General features: G+C 41.0%; 3 protein-coding genes across 9 annotated transcripts in view; 2 read left to right on the top strand and 1 right to left on the bottom strand.

Annotated features, from left to right (window-relative positions):
* LOC103466054 (genetic suppressor element 1-like) overlaps positions 1-16,444 on the top strand; it is a 55,309-nt gene extending 38,865 nt beyond the window's left edge. For 6 of the 7 annotated variants that reach the window (XM_008411361.3, XM_017305480.2, XM_081608105.1 and 3 more), the window contains 13 exons: positions 3,596-3,762; positions 3,842-4,045; positions 5,146-5,304; positions 6,152-6,426; positions 7,855-8,167; positions 8,847-9,421; positions 9,514-9,626; positions 10,334-10,613; positions 11,604-11,717; positions 11,810-12,166; positions 13,485-13,766; positions 14,790-14,893; positions 15,012-16,444. In XM_008411361.3, coding sequence (XP_008409583.1) covers positions 3,596-3,762; positions 3,842-4,045; positions 5,146-5,304; positions 6,152-6,426; positions 7,855-8,167; positions 8,847-9,421; positions 9,514-9,626; positions 10,334-10,613; positions 11,604-11,717; positions 11,810-12,166; positions 13,485-13,766; positions 14,790-14,893; positions 15,012-15,149 — 3,081 coding nt within the window. In that variant the 3' untranslated portion in view covers positions 15,150-16,444. The remainder of the gene's footprint in view (positions 1-3,595; positions 3,763-3,841; positions 4,046-5,145; positions 5,305-6,151; positions 6,427-7,854; positions 8,168-8,846; positions 9,422-9,513; positions 9,627-10,333; positions 10,614-11,603; positions 11,718-11,809; positions 12,167-13,484; positions 13,767-14,789; positions 14,894-15,011) is intronic. The other variant, XM_081608103.1, reaches the window with a different exon arrangement.
* Positions 16,445-16,806: 362 nt separating this feature from the next.
* Positions 16,807-17,744, bottom strand: LOC103466052 (dynein light chain roadblock-type 2). Its single transcript, XM_008411359.3, has 4 exons — positions 17,670-17,744; positions 17,393-17,468; positions 17,142-17,309; positions 16,807-17,037 (listed from the first exon to the last, which is right to left on the bottom strand). Exons 1-4 carry the CDS (start codon positions 17,670-17,672, stop codon positions 16,994-16,996), a joined length of 291 nt encoding a protein of 96 aa, XP_008409581.1. The 5' UTR covers positions 17,673-17,744; the 3' UTR covers positions 16,807-16,993.
* Positions 17,742-22,083, top strand: psmd7 (proteasome 26S subunit, non-ATPase 7). Its single transcript, XM_008411360.2, has 8 exons — positions 17,742-17,880; positions 19,185-19,276; positions 19,680-19,772; positions 19,869-19,966; positions 20,052-20,132; positions 20,224-20,315; positions 20,484-20,682; positions 21,496-22,083. The coding sequence occupies exons 1-8, from the start codon at positions 17,807-17,809 to the stop codon at positions 21,757-21,759; spliced, it is 993 nt and encodes a 330-aa protein (XP_008409582.1). The 5' UTR covers positions 17,742-17,806; the 3' UTR covers positions 21,760-22,083.
* The last annotated feature ends 494 nt before the right edge of the window (positions 22,084-22,577 follow it).

Consider the following 22,577-nt stretch of genomic DNA (forward strand, 5'->3'; position numbering starts at 1 on the left):
GAACGCCTGCTGGCGTTGTAGCCGAGTCTGAGATGAGACATCTGTTTTTATCTGCTGTACGTTTTGTTTCTTCTCACTTTATCCTCCATTGAAAAAAAAAAAGTCCGAGGGCTTGTCAACATCCAGCTGTCGAAAACAGCCGTCCCACCGCTCCCTTCTTCGTTTTTCCCGTTGTGTATCACTTTGTTTTAGTCTCACTGCTTTGTTTTGATGCTTTCCTACCTCACTGCCTCTTCAAACCACCTTCTCCTCTCGCTAATCAGCCCGTGTCTTCTTCAGGAACACAAGAGCTTTGTAAAGAAACAGAGAAACGCTGCAGAGCCCAGCACCTATTGTGCTCTGCTTCCTGCAGGGTGTGTGTGTATGCGTGGGTGTTCATGTGTGTGGGTGTGTGTGTGTGTGTGTGTGTGTGTGGGGGTGTGTGTGCGTGTGTGTGTGTGTGTGGGGGGGGGGGGTGTGTGCGTGTGTGTGTGTGTGTGTACTTGACCCTTCCCCACAAAAGACTCAGGGCATGAAGAGAGGTCTGTGTGTGTGAGTGTATTTAAGCTGGGGCAGGGAACCAGGCCCCCTCACACAATGCCGAGGTTAGCCCCCACAGTAGCCACTTCCCCCTGGATCAGAGCGTTCTTTTTTCCCCCCTCCACAAAGAGCACTCTGTGGCTCTGCCTGCCTGGGGCTCCCTTTCAGAATTTCGGAGAGCAAAGGAAGGAGGGAGGCAGCAAAACACAGAGCTGAGAAAGACGGGGAGGGGAGGAAGCGCGAGTTACTTTGCAAAACAGTCTAAAGAAACAGATTGTGTTTGTTGCACTGCTGCATTTACGAAGCCCGCCGACCGTCTCTGAGATCAGAGGTCAAGGAGCGCTCAGGTTGCTGTCCAGGCCAGCTCGTCTCCGTTTGTCCCGGAGCGAACTCGACCCTCTCAAGATGTGACATTTACCCATTTTGTTTTCCAGGGTCATGCGCAGAATGTCACCTCCAGTGTTCCAGTTTGTAGGGAATAATTTCACTCGGTGCACGATGTAAACCTGCAGTCATTGGAAGTCTGGATAAGCCTCATGCACACAGAATTAGTATTTCCTGATAGCTTGGCTTGACAGCTTAAATCATATTATGATTAGTTCTAGTTATAATTAGTTATGTGAATCTGTCGCTTGAATCTGCATGACCAGTGACATCGTCATGACCGGAAGCTCCTGAGAGAGTGAGACACCTTTTCTGGCTGGGAAATTAGTGACTCATCAACAGAGACAGAGACCCAACCAAGCCAATTATTCCACCTTTGAAGCTCGGATTGGTCACCTGTGCAGAAATGACCGTTTGCTTTGTTTCTGTCAACATCAGCTGCCTGCATATTTTTATTTATTTTTTCTTGCTCTCTGTTATCTTGAGACTGTTCTTCTGGCTGAGTACTCTAACAATCGACAAAGAGTGATTCTCGCACTGGACGCCTGCTATGAAAGCAAGCGAAGCATAAGAGACGCATCTGATTGGACGCTAGGAGGGTAATGCCCACAGTGTTGCCTGCTGTGCCAGCAGACATTAACAAGTGTTGGAACAGAGACCCTAAAAACAGCTTCCCCCTCTTCCTTAGAATCAGATTACTGCAAAGATCTTTTCACATAAGGATTTTCAAAATCTGATAGTCTGAATAACCAGTAGAGCTTAAGTCGGTGAGTAATGACTTCAGATCAGTCGATTTGATTCTATTAGTATCTCATGGTGATTTTCTTATGATGTTTAGCTGACGTCCACGTTATGTCTGATTTGAAAATAAGTTGTTGCATGAAAAAATTTAAAACTATAAAGTTTGTGGTAGGAATTGTTCTATGGGAATGTAAAAAAATAAAAAATCACTCAGATTACAAGCCATGCTTATTGATTGATTAACATTTGAGCCTGCCGGATTTAATTGTACAGTAGTATAATTTCATAATTCTACTTTTTCCAGTGCCCCCTCTTTAACTTGATCCAGTGGAGATTTCAGAAAGATGTTTTGCAAGAGATGGTTTGAATCTGCTTTCCATGAATGACATATCCAAAACTATTCAAAAATATTCAAAGCGGAGGTATTTCACTCCAAATCATGTATTGTAGGAAACGCAGGTAGCAGACTAGGCGCTGTGCACAGAGGTCATTTGCTTGTGGTTTGGCCACGGTCAGCCCCAAACCTGTGTGGCAGGGTGCTGCCGTGGAAACAAGATATGACACGTTAGAGGACGTGTTTGCCTGGCACTCATTAAAGTGCTTAAAGTTCCCGGGCCAGTTTATCTTTTAACGCGCCCAAAACCTAATTATCCAAGAAAATCTCTGTTGTTTTGATCAAATAAATTAAGATAACGGACCCTTAATTGAGACTATCGAACTGAAAAGGATCTAAATCTGGAACACAGTCATTTTTTTTCTGTCTGTTACTCATTTGAATACTTTCAAGCTATATAGTATCTAACAAAAGTATTTATTCATACCCCTTGAGCCATTTCACACTTTTTCTCACATTCCATCCACAAAATTCAATGTTCTTTATGTGATAGATCAACATATTTTCCTTTCACTTGGCCAGTCTTCCTGGACAAACCACTTTGAGAGGGAAACAAAGCAGAGTCATGCTGTTGGGAAACTTTACAGCATAGACAGAGTCGTTGATCAGAGACGATGCAGGCCTGACCTGGAAAAAAAAATGTTTGAGGCTGTAGAGACTGTCCATCTCCTGGACAGCCTCTACAGAGCAGAGGGTCCCATTTAGGCAGAACAGTGAGCCTAAACATACAGCGAGAACTACAGGGGCTATAGTTTATGCTAAAGTATGGAATGGCCTAGTCAAAGTCCAGACCTTCATTTAGCCGAGAATTTTTAGCAAGACTTGTTTGCAAGTCAGAAACTCTTTCCATCCAATGTGACTGAGTTGCCCTTTCTGACAGGGTCTTATTTCTCTGTAAGCATGATGATGGGAAGCATTTTGACTGTCCTGGAGGCTGAACTTTACAAGCACAAACTGAGCCTCAGGAAAAGGCAATTAAAGAAATCAAATGCAATTTATAAAACAAGAAAAAAGTACATCAATGCCAGAGAGCTTTGCTCAACACAAAAAAATTTAACTAACTGAGGTATCGAGACGTACACAACAGGGATACATACATAACACTGGATATGGTAAAGAACAATGGGAATCGTTGTGAAGAAGATGACTGAAGTGAGTCTAGGAATTGACCAAGATATTTTAAAAAAAAGGAGCTCAATCAATCATTAACAAACAAAGAGCATAAATTACAAAATCCCAACACAGCTCATGGAGGGTGAGTCAGAAAGGATAAAGCGGCTGGGCAAATATTAGGATCACTTTTCTGCTTTGATTTTCATTCATCCTGACTTATCAGACCCAGCTCCGCTGAGCCCTCGGGCTGCAGCTCTGAGCTTTTTCCTCAGCATCTCCAACTCAGTTCTTGTCCCCCTTTTCTGCTCACTGTAGACACAACACAAACACACACGCAAACACACACACACACACACGCGCGCACACACGCACACACATGCACACACTCATCTCCTGGACACCCACAGTAATCCCCGCTCGCACACTCCTCTGTCTCCTTGTCAGGTTGAGTCGAGCATTCAGGGACTAAGCAGGGAGCGGGTGGGAGCCGAGAGCGCCCCGCTGCAGCAGGACAAGAGGACGCCGCCCGTCCCCCCACCTCATTCGCTGGCTCAGTCCTTTGGCCGCACACACAGCAGTATCATGCAAGACCCCCGCTTGCAGAGCATAAGGTAAGCGTGGCTCATGCACGTAAGTGGACTGTAGGTTTGTTAATTTCCCTGCAGCACGCTTTAAAAGCTTATTCTGCAGTTTACCGGGGCAGATGCACGCCGTGGTTCCCTCGGGGGCTGTTCCAGAGGAATACCTGCGAGCTCTCCGGCCCTTCGTCACCTCGGATGACCTCAGACTGACCTCTCTGCCCCTCAGTCTTGACCCTGCCGCAGCGGCCCATGCGGCGGCGGCAGCTGCTTACTATCACCCTGCCTACCTGCACCACCCTCTATCTTTACAAAGGTAACTATGCACTTTAATTTGTGGAAGACGTGCAATGACGGCACATGGAGCGTAAAGTTAGCAATCACAGCAGTAAGAGAGCCTGTCCATTTTGCATCACATTTGCAGTTTAGCACAAGCCGTGTAGGGAGACGGCAAACGTGGAGGAGGGTGCAGAATACTATGAGAGGTGATAAAACTGATGCCACGGGGTGCTGTAAAAACACCGCTGTCACATGGTGGTGGCAGCATCATTCTGTAGGGGATTATTTTCTACAACAGCGAAAAGGAAGCTGTCAGAAACAAATAATAGATTGAATAACAGAGAGCGAGTCTGTGAGATCCACACATCCAAATCGAGAAATCTTTAATTATCGTACAGGTTTTTACATCAGCGAGGCATGAATATAGTCTAATCAGTCAAACTGTAAGCAAACATCCATGTACCCGTCTAATCAGTCTTTCAAGATGTCCTGAATGGTTAATAATCTATTAAAATATATTAGAAAAACAGGCAACAAAACAGTGATTTAAGACTATTGTTTTAATTTTTTGAGGACTGACTAAATTTTTATAGATTTTTGCTAAAAAACAAACTCTAGCTGATGGACTTATTGCTCTCAGTAACTGGTTTGTTCTTAATAACAAACCCTAATACAATTCACATTTGAAATTTGGATGATTTGGTCAAAAGAAGATTTTAACTAGTAATCTCTGCTTGCTGAAAACCAGTATTAAAACTCAGAGGCTTCCAGAGCCTCCTGCAGCGATGCATTACACACAGACCTGGTTCTGTGGTGGAAATAAACCACACAAGCTTGCTAATGCTTCTAAAAGGGTTCGCTTAGAAACATGGTTTTATCAGTGTGCACGTAATGTTTAAAACTCTCAATGCAATGGAACAATGAAAAAGACAATCAGAAAATCAGGAGAAGTTGTGAACGCGTCCTAATTTAATAACTGTTCTACACTCCAGAAGAAAATCTAAATGTTAAACTGCATTTTGCATATGGAGGGATGTCAGCCATGTTGAAAGTCAATGTCTGAGATGCTAAACAGCGCATTAATGTTTGTGTGCATGTGTGTGTGTGTGTGTGTGTGTGTGTGTGTGTGTATCTTAGCAGGATGGAGGAGTCTCTTTGTCTTTCTGCACTGCGATCGCAGTTCTACTCTATGCCTGCAGGTGGCGCCTTCCCTCCCCTTCACCCCTCGGCCCTGCAGCTGCACCTACCTGGAGGCCGCTACCCAGGAGAAATTAACCACACAGCTTTCTCTGAGAGGTAACTTCTTTCTTTCTATTTTCTCTCTCTCTTTCTTTGTTTCTCTTTCTCCTTCTGTCTCTCTCTATCTCTCTCTCTCTCTCTCTCTCTTTTTTCTCTCTCTCCCTCTCCCTCTCTCCCTGTCTGCAGGGCTTTGTAATCTCTCTCTGCAGGGTAAGCACAGGTTGCTGAGTGTGTGATATTTTTAGCACACACCCCACGGTGCCTCCTATACACTCATCACACACACACACACTGCCCTTCAAACACACACTCTGTACTCCTATATAAATGCATATGTACGCCCGTGCATGCATAAAATCCCATGCTTACACACGGAGAAGTACATTTTACTCCCTCTGTACCATTTTTACTTGTGAGCTCTGAGCTCCTTTTCCAGGATGACATTGTTTCCCTGCAGCATCATCCATCGGGGGGCTGGGGGGGGAGGGAGGGATGTTTGTGTTTGAAATGGATGGTATTTATCGTCTGGCTGTGTAATAGCTCCTGCATTTCTCGCAGGTTTCTTTGCCTGCTATTGATTGTTGCTGAATGTGTTCTCTTGTGTGTTTGTGTGTGTTTTTTGTCATATTCCTGTGGATACCTATTAAGCGTTCATCTGCTCCTGCTCAGTCATGCTGTGCATGGATTATTTTCCTTGTGGTAAATGGAAAGCGCGCGTTCACATCCGTGTGGGTTTCTGCGGATGCTTTGTCACAAATGTTTGTGCGAGGTTCAGCAGTGTGTGGTTAATATCTGCCTCATGTTGGGTGTTGCATCTCTCACCTTCTACTCGTGTGTGTGTGTGTGTGTGTGTGTGTGTGCGGGTGTGTGCGTGTGTGTGTGTCATTGTCAACCTCCCTCTCAGGCTACAGATGGAGAACGAGCTCCGCCAGCGTGAAAGAGAGCAGGAGCGAGAACGAGAGAAAGAGAGGGAGCGCGAGGCCGGGCTGGAGCGAGAGCGAGAGCGGGAAGAGGAGCGGGAGAGAGAGCTGGACAGACAGAAAGAGAGACAGAGGGACAGACAGCACCAGATGGTCCGGACGGCGGAGAGTCAGTACCTGGCTGAGCTGCAGGCTCGAAGGGCAGCACCGCCGGAGGACAGGGCCCGACCTGGAGAGAGACTCACTCCTACCAGGCTGGGTACACACACACCAACACACACCCCATAATGTGACCGTACATGATTAATTGCTCAGACATTTCCGTTGTGCATAAGATTTTGCTAATTTATTTATTTTTTCTCCACTTCAACAACAAACGTCATTAGAGAAAATCAAAACGTGTGCAGCCATTACCAGAGGGGATTATAAAAGTCGATACAGAAGAAAAACAAACTTTTGAGCGTGTGCACATCCCTTTTTGGACTGCTAATTGTCACTGAAGTGATAATAAAGTAGTTCATTCTTTAAATATACAAATCAGTGGCTGATAATTGGCTCACAAAGATGTTAAGTAGTAGTGGTTTTTCTTGGCAAATATATGCGGTTGCTTCCAGAAAAGCAGGTTTCATAGCATGAAACAAATTTTAGTATCATAGATACCCTGATTAAATATAAAACCTCCAATTATTAAATAATAATCTTTTCAGGGTAAAATATATGTATAAACTGAATTGGCCATATGCGAAAAAGTAATTGTTACAGTTGCTAAATAATAGATTAACTATTCAATTTCACTGACCACACTTTACTACCAAACCTGTAGAATCAATAAACACTTGAACTGGACTAATCATACAACAGGAAGTAGGCTAAAAGATCGCCAATAATGATTCATCATCCTCCAATCCATAGAAATTCAAGAATAGATAAGAAACAAAATCATCCTCTCTCAGTCTGGAGATGGTTGCAGAGCCATTTCTAAGGCTTTGGGACTCCAGTGAACCTTATCAAGAGCCTTTCTCCACGATGGCGAAAACATGGAACAATGTTGAATCTTCTCAGGAGTGTCCTACATACCAAAATTACTCCAAAACCGCAGTTTTGGAGTAAACTGCGGTTTACTCCAAAACTGCGGTTCTAAAGCACTGATGCTTTAGAACCTAAAGCACTGATGTTGATCAGTGCTTTAGATCAACATCTAAAGCACTGAAACCCTTAACTGACTTTGTTGTGGTCTGTTCTTCTGATAAGGGTCAATTGTGGTGACTGGTGGGTAAATTTGTCGTTTTACAATTGGAAGGTTGAAGATTCGATTCCAGCGTCTTTAACCCCAAGTTGCCCATCAGTCTGCGCATCAGTGTATAAATGTGCGTGTTTCAGAGTGTGATTGAAAAAGCGCTTTGGGAAGTAAAATTGACTGGAAAAGCGCTATATAAGTTCAGTCCATTTACCATTGGAAACCTATTCCATGAAGTTTTTGAGAAAATCTACATAATGTTTGGAGGTCTGTAGGTTTTTACTGTGTGTGTGTATTTATTTATTTATTTATTTATTTATTTATTTTTTTACATCTGAGGGCAGGGAAGTAGTTAAAACACCTACATTCTGAGATGTGGGTGAGTGAATTAATGCTTTTGGCAAAACGGTGCATACAATCTAAAGATTCGTCTCTCCTTTGTTTGTCCAGATAAAACCAAAGACCCAGACCAGCTGAATTTCCCAGGAACAAAAGCTGTGCCCCTGCAGCCTGGACTGTCGTCCTCCAGGGCGTCCGTCCCGCTCCCGGTGCCCAGCCTGCTGCCGGCTCACCTGGGGAAGCATCGTGCCGTTGCCTCTGGGGGGATCCATGAAGCTCTGGCAGCCGCCATGATGACTCAGAGGGCGAGTGAAGAGGTGTGGTTGGCACGGCAACGGGCACAGGGACAGGAGAGGGAGGGTCCACTGGAGGTGGGCCTCAGGTCACCTGGGAAAGGCGCGGAGACGAGAAGAGACAGCCACAGGTGAAAATCTCACAGGAATTTTGCAGCACTCTAAATGTGCTGTTGTCACAACACTGTGTGTAGACAGACAGTCAGGGGACGACTCATAAAAAGGTGTCCACACAAGGCTTGCTTCTCTTAACTGAAGATCTTTTATAAATGAATTTTTGTAACCAAAATACAGCAGAAGGGAAAAATACATTACTAGCTAACGCATTTAATGCTACACTCAAAACGTCTTTGTAACAACAGAAAGAAAAACACATTACTAGTGAATGCACTTATCTTAATTCTATCCTAAAAAATAATGTACACTGTTCTACACATGAATACTTACAAAGACAAAGGTTTTCCGAGGTATAAAGCATTCATTGTTCGTGAGCCGTTTACTTTCTCCTGCCTAAAAATTCTTGTTGACAAAGTTACCAGAGAAAAGTATGTCAAAGATAATTCGCTGCCAAGAGCACTCACTCGGTCATCTTTCTGCAAATACAATATGACAAAGACTGTTTGCAACACAGACGTCACACTTCAAACCCAGAAATGTTTACTCATCATTAGCCATGATTCAGTTTAGTCACACAATTTACTAATTAGGAACTCAACTACTGATGTAACTTATTTCCACTATATGCTAATTTACAGTATTTGACCAAATGGGATGACACTAAACATCTTTCCTCTTCTTGATAACAAACAGAACCAGTTCAGTCTATCACAACCCAGGCAGCAAAGACATACCCCTTGGTGCTCCACCGCCGCTCATCTCCCCTAAAGGTTCCCACCATCCCACTGCTCCTCCGACAAACCTGTGGAACCCAGCCTCCCTCGTCGACACGCCCGCAGACTCCCGCAGAAAATTCAACGCCCCTACACCGCCGACCCGACCGCCGCCGGGACTGACCCGGACCGACAGGCCTCCAATGAGCTGGGGAGACGACGCAAGCAGGAGGACTTCTAAAAGCCCAGAGAGGTGTCCCCCTCTGAGGGGAGCGGCTTTACAAGAGTCGTGGAGCAGGACTGAGCCGGACCGAGCCCTGCACGGCTTGTACCCGCGGCATCACATCAACAATCACCACAGACCGACCGCGCCTCCGTCTGCCCCGACCGAACAGGGGCTTCAGTACCAGGCAGGCCCTCCGTCCCTGATCCGGGAGCGGCAGACGCAAGCGGTGGACAGCATGCTGATTTACGACGAGGTTCTGCAGCAGCACCGGCGGCTGCTCAGTAAGCTGGACCTGGAGGAGAAGAGGAGGAAGGAGGCCAGAGAAGGAGGTGAGAGAGGCAGGGACTCTGGGTTGTGTCTATACAACGGCTCTTCTGCCTGCTAACAAATAACAACACCTTCCCTGTTCTGCTTTTACCAGGTTATTACTATGACCTGGACGAGTCGTATGATGAGAGCGATGAAGAGGAGGTGAAGGCTCATCTGAGGAGGGTGACAGAACAGCCGCCTCTCAAACTGGACACATCCTCCGAGGTGCGTAAACATCTGGATTTTATGCTCCCATTTTTTTTTTTTTACAATTCTTTTAAAATCTACAACCCTTCATCTTTTTCGCATTTGTCATGTCACAACAACAAACTTCAGTGTATTTTACTTTTATTCTTTTACAATAATTGATGTGATAGAAAACAATGATAGGGAAGCTGCAAAGCGTTTCACAAATAAAAATGTAAAAGTGGGGTTTGGAGTTTCAGCCACATTTATCTTTCCATCAACACTCTGTTCATCTTCCGTATCCCTGCTGAAGAAAAGCAGCCCACAGCATGATTCTTCCACCACCATGGTTTATGATCTTTTCATGATGATGTGCAATTTTTTTTTTCAGCATTCTGCATGTTGGTCAAGAAGTAAAATCTTGGTTTTATCTCACAAGAGGTCCTGTACAACTTAATGCTGTTTATTCTCTACCGTTCTCTGTGGCCTTCAGATTAAATTACAGACAGACTTCATTTACTACTCAACTTGTCACGCAGAAATCATATATTTTTTTAAACCCTATGTTTCTGATTTTTATTTATTAGCTATTTTGAAACGATGTAGCTTGTGATGGTCTCAAATCCATGTTATACACTAAGCTTAGAGGTTTGTTATGTGACAAAATGTGAAACGGTTCAAGAAGTGTGAATGCTTTTCTAAGGAGCAGTGCAAATATTCACCTGTTCACATTTCTCTCTTCAAAGAAAGTGGACTTTTTGCGTTTGTGCGGCCTCACCACACTGACCCACCGGGATGAGCTGCTGGCTGAGAAGAGGAAGAAGAGGAGGAGGAGGATGAGAGAGCGCAGTCTCTCCCCACCAGCAGTGCAGAGCAAAAGAAAGATTTGTTCACTTTCAACGCCCACAGCTTCCCTAACCACCCAGTACTCTACTGAGCAGATGGACAGCACTCCTGAGCTGGAGGAGAAAAAAGACTTCCTCCTTATGTTCAACCTCAGCCATGTCAGCCCTCAGCAGAGGAGAGGTAATAACCTGTTTAGTAGCTGCACACGTCCTACGTGATACTCCGCCGTTGTTCTGATGAGTCCTCTCTGGGAAAAAAAGAAAAAAAAGACACATTTACTTTTTCTCGGTTTTTGTGTTTGCTCTGAAGATGTAGGCGGGGTGAGAAGAAAATAAAGTTGGGAGGAATCAGAACATGAGCTTGTAGCAAGATTTTCCTCCTCTGCCAACAAAAGTCGGCTTCAGTCCACATCTTGATAACATATGGTGTCCTGTAAACAGGTCATACTGGGCCTGGGGAAAAACATGAGCCCGGTGCCCTCCACTTCTCTCCCTTTGTCATTATTTTTCTTACTTGACTAAGACCTACTTGAAACAAAATGTTCTGCAAAATGATATACAGAGGAACCTTTCCTATATTTACTTCAGTCTTGTATCAAGAATAACAAGACCCTGTGTTTATTGGTCTTTTTTTTCTGGGAGTGTGGTGATTGATGCTGATGGTTTGACTTTCCTATTTAAAGACAACTGTCCTTGTATTTTATTTACTGCCTATTTTGATATTAAATCAGTTTCTTGAGGAATACAGCTGCTTTACATGAAATGTTAGCTGTAAGCCCATGCAGGAATCTTATGTAGAGAAACATAAAAGCAGGGACTATGTTGACGATCACAGAGCCAGATGTAGATTACTTATTTAGCCAATCAAATTCTGCATATCAAAGCATATCTCAAAGATGATAAGGTAACTGCATTTAAACAATGTTTTGATAGTGGAAACATATATAAACTGAACAGTTATCCTGGAAACTATAATTTGGACACAGCTGGCAATTAAAAAAAAAAGATAAGCCTGAGTTAAATTTGACTTTTAATGGGCACTCTGCTGCACTGACTCAGATAATCCATTCAGTGACATTTTTCCATCACTTTGGGCCAGTCTGTCCTTTAAGTCTCGTATTTTTTGAACGAATGACTGATGGGTGTTCTCATTCTGTCTCTTTCTCTGTAGATAAGGAGAAGACAGAGGAGCTGCTGAGGGCTATTCAGAGGAAGACTGTGACATTAGACACACTCAGATATAATCCTCTGCCGCTGTGTAGAAGTCCTGCTTCTCTTTTAACTGGTGAGTCACAGACGGATACACCAAGAATCTGGTCGAAGCAGAATTTTAAGCTCGGAAAACACTCAACAAACCCTTCCTCTTGTTGCTTTTAGGGGACTCCTCCGCAGCTCCTCAGTCAAATGGACACCAGTACCCAGACTCTCCCAGTCCCTCTCCTCCCTACTCACACAAACACAGGCAGAATGACACTCCCAAAGCCTCCATGGACTCCCAGGTTCCCCGCATCCCTCCACCGTTGGCCCCCCATCATGACAAATGTGAAACAGCAGAGGCTCAGTCAAACAGGAAGCTCCAGGTTCTTCAGAACGGCGGCGCCCTTCAGAAAAAGGAGCCCGGTCCTCTAGCGAACGGCCGGAGCCGGCCCTGGGAGAGGTTCACACCTGAGGCTTTCGCCCAGCGCTTCCACCAGGCGGTGCTGCAGTCCACACACGGCACGCTGCAGAGCAAAGGTGAAACTCATGCTCTCCTTCATGCTTAATTTTAAACTTGCAGCGTTCCGCCATCTAGTGGTTGCTATGTGAATAACCTAATATTCAAAATTAAATTGTGGTGTGTCTGTTGTAAACATGATTCAAGCCCTTGAAAAAAAAAATAGAAAAAGAAAGTGCTTCTGAAAGTGTTTTTTTTAAAGAAAATTTGTATTGCTTTAAACATTTCAAGGCTCTCATAAATTTAGAGCTGTCAATGGCTCTTAATTTACGTTGGCCATTGACTTTAAGTTTTAGCGCCCCCAGGTGTTCAAGCAGCTCTGATGTCAACTCAAAAGGACATAAAGCCTTGTAAACATTCCATATCTAAAAATACCTTTCTCAATAGTCATTTGGAAACATCTTTATAAATAATTACTAATCAAACCTTTCTCATAAGTGCTGTTCAGCTTTTTGCATGTTTCCACTGGGACTTTGACAGTTTAACTCTGGTGGTGACCTCCTTGAGCCAAATTTAAAAAGAATCTACTAAAAATAGAGACATGGTTAGAAAATTATTTGTGTGTGTGTGTGTTCAAACTTAGTTTATTTCATTTCCTTTCATAAAAGAGATTTTGTAAAATAAAAATCAGTACTCATCACTAATTAACCTTCCAGATTGAATCTGCCCACAATCTGGATCATTTGAATTTGCTTCTTAAAACTTATTTTTATCCTTTGGGATTTAATTGAGTCCTGACACTGTAACATCTCGTGATGGTTCTTTTTGTCATTTTATTCTATTCAGATTTTACATTTTTTTCACATGTTCTTGTACAGCACTTTGGTGCAATTCTAAGCTGTTTTCAAAAGTGCTTTATAAATACACTTGACTAATGAGCAGGATCAATAGTAACACAGTACCAGCATCAGTTCGAATAAAGGTGTGTCTAAGAAGTCTGGAAAAATAGAGATTAAAAGAGATTCAAAAGTGCTTTCAAAACTTATGAACTTCAAAAAAAAATGTGGTGAAGGTCTATGAATGAGAGCAAGAGTTAGAATATCACATTATTCTGAAATTTTTAGATCATTGAGACAAACTGGTGGTTTTTGTCGTTGTTTGTTAATGGTCAAATGTAAAATTATGGTTTTCTTCAATAATTCTTAAAAACGACAATATAATCTTTACCCAATCTATCCCCTTCCTAATGTTTTTTGATGATTTTGTTCTGGAAAATGTACGTTATGCTGACTGAGATGTGTGCAGTTAATATTTCAGAGAGTCTGCAATGAAACGTTTCAAATAAATAAATAAAGTCGTCCTGAAGCCGACGACTGACGCTCACTCTTCACTCCTCAGGCGTCTCAAACTGTGCCGCAGAAGTCGGTGGAAAACCTGAACGCTCGCTGCCTCCAAGTAACCCTCATCTGAAAACGTTGCACATCAACCAGAGCGCTCGGCACACACACGTCAACGGCCACCATTTCCACTTGCCAGCAGCAAGCCAAGACACTCCGGCTCTGCGGGAGCACCTGTCCAACGAGGAAGAGGAAGAGTCTGACGATGAGGAAGAGGAGGAAGCGCCGAGGAAGTGGCAGGGCATTGAAGCCGTCTTTGAGGCCTACCAGGAGTATGTGGACGGTGAGTACGAATGATGTGTAGTTATTAGTCTAGCGATAAACAGATTTCATCATATGGATGCCTTTTAGATTTGAAGAAATATTTTCTGAGGTTATACAAGAACACATTTAAAACAAATGATTTAAAAGAAAGATCTTAAGGGAAAAAGCTGTTAAGTACCAAATTATGGTGTCTTTTAACTCTTTATCACCAGATGGATACTGTAAAATCAAATTTATAATTATTGTCTTTTTAAGATGTTTGCAAAGTAAAATTAGCTTTTCATTATGCTCTGATCCCAGCAAAGTCCAACTTCCCTCTTCTGAAATCTAACAGACTCTATCCTTTATCTAAACAAAAATATCTGAGTGACTTCACCAAATTGTCTTTTGATTATAGAAAAATTACGTCAAATCTTAAACCATTTGGTGTCCTAACTAGTCAGCAAAACTGCACAGGTAGAAAATGGTGCCCAGCGTCTTCTCTGGTGTCAAAAATGTTTATGATGTTTCTTTGTCTGTTGTTTCATTCAATGGCTCTTCAGGACTTTTGAAGTCATGTAAGAAGATTGTAAGCTGTTAATATCCTACTTTCAGCAGACAGCTCCATGGATGTCTTACTTTTTGATTACTCCAGATTTGCTGACTCTCAGTGGCTTTGGTTATTGGCCGGTCTAAAATGAGCAAAAACTAGACTGGACTTTTCTTGTCATAAAAGAACAGAGAGAACTCAGAAATCAGTTTGTCTATGAAATAGTGATTTTCTCTATAAAATACCTGATCATTTTAAATGTGATGACAAGTAAAAGGCTAATGAAATAGTGTTGATAAATCACAACAACATCTTTGATACGGTATACGTCTCTTTGGCCTTTCAGTTCCTCTCCAAGTATCTGTTCGCTTCAACTAATCTGGATTTATGCTAAATGAAGATTCCAAGAGAGTTATCTGCCACCGATGTCGCTGCTGATCGCCTTCTAAAACAATTTTACGAAAACTTTAAAGCAGAGGTTCTACAGCTGACGCTTTGTTTTTCTCTGTGCAGAGTGGAGCATAGAGCGGCAGGTTCTCCACAGTCAATGTAAAAGACTTGAAGCTCAGAATTACAATCTGACCAGAACTGCTGAGCAGCTTTCTCTCACCATGGGGGTAAGAACGTGCAGCTCACCATGCATTCATGCATTTCTGCACATGTGTGTGGTATCATGAGTCTGCTCAGAGAGTTGCTTCTCTGTAACAAGATCCGTGTTTGTCCTTCGTTCACTAGGAGCTGGTGAGTCAGAGGCAGAAAGTGAGGGAGGAGCGGGACAGGCTACAGGCCCAGCTCGAGCACTTCAGGAGATGTTTGACACTGCCGAATGTCCACTGGGGCAGGAGCCAAAGCAGCGGGCAAGCACAGAGGTGACCTTCGAAAGAGGCCGCGTCACACTGAAGGACTGCCGGGCTGCTCGCCTCACTTCAGGAGCTGGACATCTTCTTGTTTCCTCTCTGACCTGTCCAGTTGTTACCTGACCCCTCCCTGGGTTTCATTTTTATTTACCTGCCATGTTGCAAAGCCAGTGGAATCCAGAGGGTCTGATCATGGATAGTAAAAACAGTTGGCCCACAGTTGCCACCCATAATTGAGCTCGTATCTTCATTGTGTTGGTTAACGCACACTAGGAGTCTCTCTGGGCAGCATCAAGAAGAGTCGAGTTCTTCAGTGAGGTTTAGGTCAAGGAATCAAAGCTCACCTCAGGCCTTAAAATTGACAGGATGCACTTGAAATGGAATTAGAGTAAATACTTGACAGTCTTCTGTGTTGTTAAATGTAATGTATTCTGAATTCAGAGCAGTTTGCATGCTCACAAAATGACCTACAGGACAAATGAAGCTTCTAAAGTATATTTAATAGCAAAAGGGTTTCAGTTGAGGGTGTGTGTGTTTTTTTTTTTTTATTTGTAATGGTTCTTGTGATAGACGAAGAGTTTTGTAAGTTTTACTGCTTTAACTTGTGAGAAAGCCATATGCTTTGGGGCAACTGCTGCTGGTCAGAATAAAAGTGTTTAGTAAATTATGGACAGTAGAACAGTTGTGTTTTGACAAAAAGAAATGCTATGTGATGTCAAAACGTTTGGGATTCAAGAGAAGCACTGCTGTCAGAACGTGATAAATGTTGGTCTCTGATATTGTCCATATGATGATCAGTGTCCACAGTAACTATCGCATGTCCATAAAATTAGTTTTCTGATGGGCCTTTTTGGGTTTTTCATGTGGCACTGAAGTACTTTTGGACAGATCCCGGTTTAATTACGTTGAGGAGAGTATTTTCAACACGGTGTCTCTTGAGACTTGATGGCCTATGTGTGACATGAACATCAAAGTCGTCAATTTTTTTATGACAAAGTAATGCCTCTGTTCTCTTTTTATAAGATTTATTTTTGCTCAAGCCACATAAATTAACGTCACAAAGGGAAATTATTATTATTTTTTTTCATGTACTAGAATCTCTTTGAGCACAAGACACAGTAGCATTTCCTCCCAGTTCACCTGACAGCTTGGCTCTGTCACCTCTTCAAACCTGCTGAGAAGTCTTGAATAGTTGCTTCAATCAGTTTTTATGTGATGTATTATTTGGGCTGTATAATTGCAATGAACTATTTATTACCACATATTGGTGTACATTCCGATGGAAATTTACATTAAAATATTTGAAAAATGTTTTGACTGATTATTGTGTTTCTCTGTGAGTTTTCAGTTCCTATTATTGCTTGAGAAATACCACAAATTCAAGACATATTTCCACAATCTGCTTTAAATTTCTTCACAACTTTATTGCTGACTTGTCTGTTGTGGTACTTGAAAACAGCTATGTAAAATTATACTCTCCTTTTATTTGTACCAAAATTTAAAAGCCATGTATAATTTTTTCTTCCACCTCCTAATTACATGCTCATTTATCACATGCAGTCTCAGTAAAATACATCAATTTGTATTTGGAACTTCTAAAATACAAAAAAGTTGAAGGTGTGTAAAGATTTTTGCAATTTGCTCTAAAATACAACTTTAAGAAAACCGCAGTCTTAGACGAAATTACTTTTATTCAACATCCATTTTCTGTCAATAAGAATAAAATGAAAGAGAATAATTTCAGGAGGCAAAACACATGACATGTTTTAAAAAGTAACACACGCAGAACAAAAAGGGATCATGTGACGCAAAATATCTTGAAAATAACCCATCGTGTGACGAAGGCTTGATATCTGGCAGCTATTCAGATGGGTTTTGGATAACTATCAATAGATAGTTGTTCTCTGTAAAGACAGGAAAAAACAAACATATACAACTGGTAAGAACTGTAAGACCATTAATTTAGCTACAAAGAGCTTGTGAGCAATAAAATAAGCTGATATCTCACCAGGAGCAACCAAGATCTCTTGTTTCTTGGAGCGGATGCGCACAAAGGTGAGGTCATTTTGAGGGTCAACATCTCTGACTGTACTCCTAGCCAAAGTAGTGAAGCTGCAAAGAAGTCTTGCATAAAGAGATGTTGTGGAGTTATCCAAAGTTGTTCTGATGGGAAGACCTTCACAAAAGATGGTAGAGTAACATTCAGATCCGTTCAGATTGTAAGAGAGTAAGACTTATTTCATTCTTGACTTTATCTACCTTCTGAGTTTACAATAATTGTTCCAATTACACCTTTATGGCCTTCAATTCTCTTCAGAGTCTCTTCAGCATGAGCCTGTAAAAACACAGCATCAAAAACAGAGAAATTACGTTTAATCACTTGAATTTAAGCATTTATATCAGCTAAATACAAGGGAGATTATTTTTTATTTTTTTTACAACATATTGAGACCTTTCTGCTAATTCAAAATAGAAGACATATTATTTTTATCACAAAGTAAAGACATTAATACAGTTAACCGTGTTTCTTTCTTACCATTTTCTCTGAGAGCTGTACTAACGGCCTGAGTTTCTCTGTTGCCTAGGGAAACGGAAGAAACGTCACACGCAGTCGGAAGTGAAGCGTAGTGAGCAGTCTGTTTAGCTGGTGTGTGGTTCGGCTTCGTCGCAAAAATGCCAGAATTAGCGGTAGAAAATGTGGTGGTTCATCCGCTTGTGTTGCTCAGCGTGGTCGATCATTTTAACAGGTGAGTGAGATTTGTATTTATGTTCGTCTTAACACTAATACTTGTTGCGAAATTGTCCATTAAAGGCTCACTGTAGCATAGCTAAGCTAAGGTTAGCCTTGCTGAGTCAGAGCCCCATTGAAAATGAATGGAGAGACATGACAAGGCTAAATAGCTTAGCTAGCTAGTTTTAAGTGTTTGATAAATAATTATGTACATTAAATTGATCAACAACTTAACTCTTTTTAGTTGTGATTCATAATTTAAATTATTGATACTTGTACAGTAGTGATAATTCATGTTTTGTTAAAGCCTCTCAAAGTGAAAACTTAGTTTAGCTCACGGCCGCATTTATATACATTTGGTTAAATTTTAACTTCGTACATAAATACACATAGGTAATCTAATGCAGAATGCACCAGATTTTACACTTTACAGTTATATTCACATGCCCACATTCCAAGATGCTAGTTATTTTCTATCTTTGAAATGAAGTAGGAAGCAAAATACTTAGCATTGCTTCCTACCCCGTAAGCTAAATTTTGTCTTCATAAACATAAGCGCACACTCTACATATCTATTTATACATGCTATAATTACCCATGCATCCTGCAACAAATGTAAAGAGTACATATCCATACAGACGCATACCCATGGTCACGTCTGTGATGTTCAATAAACTGTTTGGATGGTGTTTGTCAGCTTAAAGATTAAACCATTTAAAAATAACATTTAAGTAGGTATTAAACAAGCTTTTTTGTCAGAATGTCAGTGTTTTTTTTACTATGTAGTTTTGAAACCTTAGATATTGTATTTTCATTCGCATCACAATGAACAGAAATAAAAACTTGTAATCATCAATCTGTGTAGTTAATCTGTTTTATTTTGTAAATTGAGTTACTGAAATCAATTAACTTTTCAATAAACAAAACTATTGAATGAGTCTGTATGTAGACTTACATTCATACCAATACATAGAAGAAAACCTATATACACAAATATCGAGTATGCAAACTACACTCTGTTTGAGCTAGCTTTGTTTAGCTACTGGTAAATTTGTCTATGAAATAATACCATTTTTTAATATTCTTTTGGATTCTTTTGGCTAAAGATTTGAAAAACGTAATTCTTCTTTATTCGCCTTTTCTGTTCAGGAATAAATTTTGTATGTTAAGGGGCAGCATGTTGTGTCTGGATTTGCAAACTATTTGTGCGCCTTTGTATTGGATCAGATGACATCTAAAGCAGCATGTTGGTATATTACAAAAGTTAATCAAGTTTAATTTACCCACACTTAACTTTTTGGTTTATTGTTTTAACTGTAGGATAGGAAAAATTGGAAATCAGAAGCGAGTGGTGGGTGTTCTCCTCGGATCATGGCACAAAAAGGTTCTTGATGTCTCCAATAGTTTTGCAGGTAAGTATCAGCATGGAATGATACAGTGAAGAATAAAAGATTGTAGTCTGTAAAATATATTTACAAACCATCTCAAAATCAACAAGACTGACTAAAGTACTGTACAGTAAAGGCTCCAAGTCTTTCTCCTGATAACTACATGCATAAAATTGTTGCCAAATAGTGAACTTAACTTATTTGTACATTAGTTATCTGTAAAAATGACAACCAATAACCCTAAACATTAGGAGGTAAAACAAACCCAAAAATCATTTTTGTAATATTTCAAAAGAAAATGGTTCTACATGTCATGCAAGTTTTGTCACGAATTTAAAAAAGGTCTTAAGATGCCAGAAAGCAACACAATTCATTGCTTAAATTTAAACATGTTTGTGTGACAAATAATTGTGTGGTATCTTTTTAGTGCCATTTGATGAAGATGATAAAGACGACTCTGTATGGTTCCTGGATCATGACTACCTTGAGAACATGTACGGCATGTTTAAGAAAGTTAACGGTAAGAGAGTGAACATGCGTTGGTGTTGGATCTTTTTTGGGCCTTTTTTTTTTAACTTTGTGTTCACCTGTTTTTAACTGTGTTCTTCTTTTTTAGCCCGAGAAAGGATAGTTGGGTGGTACCACACAGGACCCAAGCTCCATAAAAATGACATTGCCATCAATGAGCTCGTCAAGCGGTACTGTACCAACTCGGTAAGCATCGCTGTCACCTCATCTGGACATGTCTTTATTCGTTCTGGTGATGAACGCCTTCCATATACCCTGCTTTCCCCACCAGGTTTTAGTCATCATCGATGTGAAGCCCAAAGATCTTGGACTTCCCACAGAAGCATACATTTCAGTGGAGGAAATCCACGATGTAAGTAGTGCGTTAAGTCTAGTTTGAACATATATTTTTGTTTAGATTGCATATAAAAAGAAATTATTGACCAACGTGTATTTTTTCCTAGGATGGCACTCCAACGTCTAAGACATTTGAACACGTCACCAGTGAAATTGGAGCTGAAGAAGCAGAAGAAGTGGGAGTGGAGCATCTGCTGAGGTACAACACAAACTCACCACCTGCTTCATCACCCTGAGTGATTACTCTTCATAGTTGATGCTGGTGCTGCTTTAGGACAAAGGCTTGAGACATGTTTCAGTCCGCGCTTGATTAAGACAAAATACTCAGCTTCTTCCTGATTTCTCCTCCGCTGTATCCTGACTCCAGAGACATCAAGGACACCACAGTGGGAACTCTGTCACAACGCATCACAAACCAAGTTCACGGCCTGAAGGGACTCAACTCAAAGCTGTTGGACATCCGCTCCTACCTCGAGAGAGTGGCTGCAGGAAAACTTCCCATTAACCATCAGATCATCTACCAGCTGCAGGATGTCTTCAACCTGCTGCCAGATGTAAACCTACTGGTAAGATGTGGCAGCTGACTGACATTTACTTACTGTAACTGTATTGTACGCTGTGTCCGCTCCTTGAACATGTGGCTAAACGGCTCGTTGTTGGTCTCGTTGTTTCAACATGAAACTCTGTTCCAGAAGGCATTTTGCTGTCACAGGTTCTGGATAGTGGCTTCAACATACTTGCAATTTGGTTGAGGTTGTTAATATTTAGGCCTTGCAATATTGCAAAAACACCCACTGCTAGCTAAAAGATAGAATCTGAATTTCTGAAACCTTACAGCACTCTCGGTTTCAGTTAAAAACCATTTTCCTTATATTTTTTGACTTTAGTTGTTTAATTCTTTAATTCTAGGTCTTAGTCGTTTAAATTAATCAAAACTGGGTACAATTATTTATGTAAAGGAAAAATACAGAATGTGAACAAATAAAATGTGTTTTCTATGTCCACAGTTTTCATCTATTGAGTGAGAGCGCTCAGAGATTCATATAAAAAATAAAAAACAAAAGCTTCATTGTATCTGGTTTTGACATAAAAGCAAAGAAAGTCTCGTTTTTTTTTTTCTTTTTCTTATTTGACATGTTATAACGGGATTTAAAAAAAATCCAATAGTGTTTTTTTACTCTGCTGGATCAAAGTCAGTATCTGTGTTGAGGTTTTGTATGATTTATTGTCCATACTGATAATAAGACCCAACTAGGGAAGAAATAAATTAAAAATGTATATGTTATGTGAAATAAATATTTTTAATTTCAGGATATATTGGTATTGATGAGCTGATTTTTAATTTATTTATTTGTTATTGAATACGTGTTTTGCTGCAGGAGTTTACTAAAGCCTTTTACCTGAAGACCAACGACCAGATGCTGGTGGTCTACCTGGCCTCGCTCATTCGCTCCGTGGTGGCCCTGCACAACCTGATCAACAACAAGATATCCAACAGAGACGCAGAAAAGAAGGAAGGGCAGGAAAAGGAGGAAGGGAAGAAAGAGAAGAAGGATGACAAAGAGAAAAAAGATGACAAGGACAAAGACAAGGAGAAAGAAAAGGCCGACGGTGCCAAAAAAGATGAGAAGAAGAAGAAATGAGTGCTCTTCCTCCGTGGTCTCTCAAATCACACCATCTTCAGCAGGATGGCGTTCTACTTTCTGCCCCTCTGTATGTGGGTCTGAGACTAAAAGTAGGACTCTAAATGGGGAATTGTGTCATTTGAGATTTGGCCTCCTGGTAACAACTTGCCACTCAAAGACTGCTATTATCGTAACGAGATGATGACGTTTGCTCTCCAGTGTTCTGAGCTGTGAGAACATGTTTATGCTGTTTTCATAGTTGCCATCTTCTTGGTGTTTTGTAAAATGGAATAAAAAGGATATTGTTTCTGTATCACTCATTAAATCCAGAGCAAAGTAAAAGTTTGTTTTTGTAGATTTGTTCACCTTTTGTCAATAAAAAATATGTTTTTTTTTTGGATACATTTGTTGGCAGATATAATTTCAAACTGTAAATTTTTGCAAGAGTTGTTAAATTGCATTTTGTTTAGATGGCCATTTGGACTGAAGTGAAAAGGAAAAGGTCAAAGATGCATGTTGTATTTATTTTTATGTGGTTTGTAGATTAGGATTGCCTAGAAGCTGCACTGATAACTGGCTCTGATTCTACAAGAGCACACTTTAAACAATTTTTTTTTAAATTTCCATTATTAGTAGTAGTATGGATAAACTAATCTCAAGATTCGGAGGTAAATTGTTTACTGACCCAGTGAATAATCTGGATCACAAACCACAATAAGATGCTGTTTATTTCACAGGTTAGATTCATGCATCAATTGATTTCATGTAATGTGATTGATGGCAAATGTTTATTAATCACACCTTTTTACCTAATCAAAAGCAGAAATGCTGACGTT

The sequence above is a fragment of the Poecilia reticulata genome, chromosome 6, assembly GCF_904066995.2.
Source record: "Poecilia reticulata chromosome 6, P_reticulata-male-v2, whole genome shotgun sequence".
Taxonomy (NCBI): Eukaryota; Metazoa; Chordata; class Actinopteri; order Cyprinodontiformes; family Poeciliidae; genus Poecilia; species Poecilia reticulata.

What these genes read in the sequence shown, in the direction of transcription:
- LOC103466052 (XM_008411359.3), bottom strand. An exon ending in AATTATTGTAAACTCAGAAG is followed by an intron (nt 17,310 to 17,392) that starts GTAGATAAAGTC and finishes TCTTTTGTGAAG; the next exon opens with GTCTTCCCATCAGAACAACT. An exon ending in AGAGATCTTGGTTGCTCCTG is followed by an intron (nt 17,038 to 17,141) that starts GTGAGATATCAG and finishes CTGTCTTTACAG; the next exon opens with AGAACAACTATCTATTGATA.
- psmd7 (XM_008411360.2), top strand. Translation starts at nt 17,807, where the DNA reads ATGCCAGAATTAGCGGTAGAAAATGTGGTGGTTCATCCGCTTGTGTTG. An exon ending in GGAGTGGAGCATCTGCTGAG is followed by an intron (nt 20,316 to 20,483) that starts GTACAACACAAA and finishes TCCTGACTCCAG; the next exon opens with AGACATCAAGGACACCACAG. An exon ending in TGCCAGATGTAAACCTACTG is followed by an intron (nt 20,683 to 21,495) that starts GTAAGATGTGGC and finishes GTTTTGCTGCAG; the next exon opens with GAGTTTACTAAAGCCTTTTA.